The sequence below is a fragment of the Chrysochloris asiatica genome, unplaced genomic scaffold, assembly GCF_000296735.1.
Source record: "Chrysochloris asiatica unplaced genomic scaffold, ChrAsi1.0 scaffold00344, whole genome shotgun sequence".
NCBI classification, from domain to species: Eukaryota; Metazoa; Chordata; class Mammalia; order Afrosoricida; family Chrysochloridae; genus Chrysochloris; species Chrysochloris asiatica.
The window spans coordinates 1,792,718-1,797,241 of NW_006408862.1; the positions used below are offsets into that span (position 1 = coordinate 1,792,718).

Below are 4,524 nucleotides of genomic sequence, written 5' to 3' on the forward strand. Positions count from 1 at the left end.
CATCATAGCGACCCACTACGGGGTTTCTGAGGAGCAGCTGGTAAGTTTGAACCACTGACCCTGAGGTTCAAACCAACATTATAGCCAAGTGTTTATCTGGCAACTGGTGAGGCACTTGTACACAAATACACTCATACAGCAAGCACATAAACTATAATATATCTAAGAGGTGACATTCAATTGGTAGTTGGGTACATGAGCCCAATGGTCATCACTAATATTTGACAGAGACAAGAACATCATTAGCACAGAGAAGGCAACTGATGTCATGGATGAGGTGATATGGCCCAAGAACAGAAGTATCCTGAGGACAGAACTTCATGGGACTTCAACTTTTAAAGGAAGCACAGAGAAAAATGAATAAGCAGTAGTCAAAGAGATAGGGGGGAAACAAGAGAACTACAGGGACACAGAGTTCCAAGGGAAAGAATGCTCCAAGAAAGTGGGAATAAGAATGAGATCAAGCTCTGCTACGCAATCCAGTAAGACAAGAGCTTCAGAAGTTCACTATCTTTCAATTCCATTTTTCCATGGACTTGTTGAAGCACCCTGGTACGTCCTGGGTTTAGTGACATGAAGGTCTGTAGAGACTGTGGTGAGAGTGAGTTCAATGAAGCAGCGAGATGAAACTGGATTATTGTTGCTGTTAATTACCTTTGAGTCAGTTCCAATTCATAGCAACTCTGTACAGGGTCGCTATGGGTCGAAACTGACTCGACGGCACTTAACAACAATATATATATATATACATATCTATATCTAGATCTAGATAGATAGATAGATAGATATAAATGCCATTGAGCTAAATGCTCTAAAGTCAGTTCCAATTCATAGTGACCCTGTATTCAGTTTCTCAGGAGCAGCTGGTGATTTTGAACCACCAACCTTGTTATTAGCAGTCCAGTGCTTATCCTACAGCACCACACCAGGACTCCATATATATATATGTCATTGCTTTAGTGCCTATGAGTTGGTTCCAACTCATAGCTACCCTGTATAGGGTTTCCAAGGAGCAGTTGGTGAATTTAAACCACTGACCATGTGGCTAGCAGACCAATGTTTATCCTACAGAACCACACCAGGACTCTATTTACACACAGAGAGAGAAAATGTTCTGCCATTGACTCTCTCTGAACCCTAAAGGGCACAATGTTTACCCTTTTCCTCCCATATATAGATATTAAAAGACAAGTTTTATATGATATGGTAAATTATTTCTTCAGAAAATTCTCTTCACATTTTATCTGTGTACATTATTCCTATTTTTTAAAAAGGAAGAAGCATGCAGCTTCAACTAAACACCATTAAGCAAAAACTTTTAAGAACGATGTTTGGGGAATACCACTGGATGTGACAACAAAGGGGGTGGCTGTGTGTCATTTGGTTCCAAATGTAGCTGGTAGCAACTGTTTAAGCAAACATTAATATGTAAGAAAGAGAGTCCACATGGTGTCATACAAGGATGTGAGTGAAACAAGCTCATCCACTAATGTCATTTTGCTATCAAAAACAGCAGAATCCAACATAATTATGGGATGTGCTTCTAAACAAGGGTTGTGATATGTCTTACAGACAAAGAGACTGGAGCCTTAATAGGCTGAGCTCAGAGAAAACAGAAGGGGTACCCAGAGAACCATACTTTTTTTCAGATCACACTTGATGAATGTTACTAACCTAATTCCCTGCCTAAACACAGTACATACCTCTCCATTCCCCAGCCTCAAAATTTACAAATCAAAACTGAAAAAGTGAGAAGGACATGGATTAGGAGTACCATTACAGAATGAAAAACTGTGATGAATGCTTTGGAAATTTTTTAAAAATCAATTTTTAAAAGCCTTAAAATAGAACTTGTCATTAGATACATAAGAAACAGCAACGTCTGTGAAAAGTGATATGAGAAACCTCTGCTTAAATCTATTGATCTCCTATGTAAGACTACTAAAGTTTAAAATTCTAAGTTTTTATTTTAAAAGTTTTATTCCCTTTCTTCCCAAATTATGAACTTAAAAATAATCAAGTGAAAATGATCAGCCTAATCTTATTGGCTTCCTCAGCACTCATCTATAATCCAATACAGAATTTTAAAACAAACACCCAACTGTCTAAAGGCACACCCTGTGGTCTCAAAATAGTCTGAAGGGCTCTGAATTCCATCTGTCTTCCTCCTTCTGATACTGACAACCCATCCTCTGAAAATGACACAGATCTTTAAAAATGCCACAGACACCTTGGACCAGCTGGACCAGCCTCAACCAGTCAGGCCAAGGCCAGCACAGTTGGGTCCCTACCCAACCTTACTCCCTGGCTCTGCCTGCTGCTCTCCTTGCAGAAAAGATTGAGATCCTGCTGCCTGGAGCAGCGTGACAGTTGGCAGCTTGGGCATATCTCAGCTATGCTAGGCCTGCACATTCCTCCCTGTTTTCTTGTCATTTCCTTTTGCCTGTGCCTTTCAGTGGGAGCATCACAGCAGCACAGACTGGGAACATCTCTTACTTAAAAAGAAAGAAAAAAAAAACAAAACAAAAACAGGTTATCTTGGTCAACTACATTGAGAAACAAAACTGTACTTTTCAGTGTGGGGGGGTGGGGTGAAGGTGGGGGAAATGCATGCGCACTGGCCAACCGGAAGGCCACAGCCCAAACCCTACCTTCATCTCTGCTAATTTCAGTGTCAAACACTGTAAGGAAAACCAGGAGAAACTTTATCTGAATATCCAGGGCACGTATGAATAAAATCTCAAGTTAATGAAACACATGAAATGGCAAAGTCCCTAGTACCAAATAATACCGCTAGCAGAGGTGACAAAGAAATGCTGAGGAAAGGACTGGTGAGTTCCTGCTTGATAATGTATTTGTTACAAGACACTCGAGGACGAGAAGTAGAAACACATAATTCGTCTACTTAATCAGACTAGGACAAACTCAAACATTTCCAGGGACCTAGGGGTCCCATGTTAAAGCCAATATTCATCAAACTACCACACAGTTTTATCATCTAACCTAGTCCCAGGAAATTGTTCAGTGAGCAATTACGATTTATAATCCAAATGGGCTCAAAATGGTATCTCTGGGAAGTCAAGTTCAAATTAAATCAGAACAGGCTTTTAGGCTCCACCTATCACATTTTCCCTTTGGAGGGAATGCATTTTCAATGCTCAGAACTTCTCCTCTTACAGATCATTTTCAAGGCCATCTCTGGATGTAATCTCCTCTGCAAAATCTGATATATGAAATGAAAAGGGAAATTGGTTAGCTCCAAACCTCAGAGAAAGAGAATAAGGGAGGGACCTCCTTCAATAGACTTCAGAAAGTTAATGATTTTAACCTCCTTTCTGTCAAATATTAGTGGAACTTACAACACAAACATAACATCTTATCGAACAAAAAATGTCCAAAACTAAGTTATTGAGATACAAATGGAAAGCCTAAAGCCCATCCAGCAGGGCTTTGGAATATAAAGTGCATAAGGAATTTCTTTTACACATATGTATCATTTTAAAGTTATTACACTTCTCCCTGAGCTAGGAGCCCCAAGCCAGGTAAGGGACAAATGGCCCTATTCCCCATCTCATCCCATCCTATTTCTTCCTAGACTTAGGACAGCATTCCTGCCCTGAAAGTATCCACCTAGCGGACCCAAACCCTAGAGCTGAAGAGTTAAAGAAGGAGAAAGCGACAGAAACTCACATTTCGGTGATATTCTCAGGGTCTGCACTGTTAGGCTCCAGCCTTGGAAACGCCACGATGCCTGGCAAAGGGTCGCTGCACCAGATCCGAGAGGCGCTGCATTTGCAGGATGTGGGGCAGGCCAGGGCAGCCCTCCATAAGCCCACAACCAGCCAGCAGAAGCCCCAGAGCCTCGCCATGGAGGGTTCATGCCACCTTGTCCAGGACGGCATCCCTAGTGCCAGCCCGAGTCGGCCTGAGTGAAGGAGTGTCCCCGCGCTGTGCGGGTCTGTCTTCACTGCTTGCACCGGGAGGCCTTCACCACACTCACTAGTCCCTTGACTCTTCGATGCTGGTCACTGGCGCGCAGAGCCAAAAGTCTCCCGGGTTGAGTGTGCCACAGTTCACAGTGGCCGGGGCATCGCGGGCCGCCTCACAGGGGGCGCTACCGCCGCTCCAAGCTCTGCCGTGGTCGCCGCGGCATGGCCTGGCGCGCTGGGCACCGGCCCGCGGCGTTCTCCAGACTCGCTGGGCTCAGGCTTCTCGTTAAACGCGCACGGGGATCTGGGACGCACCTCGAAGCTGAAGACAAATAGACACACCTGAGTCTGAGCGCAGGACCCCAGACACCGAGAATTGGGGCACTCTCCCTTCGCACATCCCTTACCCCCACCCCAACCCAGTAGAGAGAGGGATGAGGGCCCAGCTCCAGACCCGAGAAACCAACTTGCCCCATGATGGCACTGACGCCACTGGGGCAACCAGTGTGCCCACCCTCTCTCCAAGCCGGAGGGAGACCAAGGGAGAGGAGGTAGGGGAAGAGTCCCTGAGACAGGATTCCATGGCATACACCAG

General features: G+C 44.4%; 1 protein-coding gene across 4 annotated transcripts in view; it reads right to left on the reverse strand.

The window, feature by feature from the left end:
- NTRK2 (neurotrophic tyrosine kinase, receptor, type 2) overlaps positions 1–3,954 on the reverse strand; it is a 562,954-nt gene extending 559,000 nt beyond the window's left edge. For 3 of the 4 annotated variants that reach the window (XM_006875882.1, XM_006875885.1, XM_006875884.1), the window contains exon 1: positions 3,691–3,902. In XM_006875882.1, coding sequence (XP_006875944.1) covers positions 3,691–3,902 — 212 coding nt within the window. Of the gene's footprint in view, positions 1–3,690 lie in introns of all 4 variants that reach the window. The other variant, XM_006875883.1, reaches the window with a different exon arrangement.
- Positions 3,955–4,524: the final 570 nt, after the last annotated feature.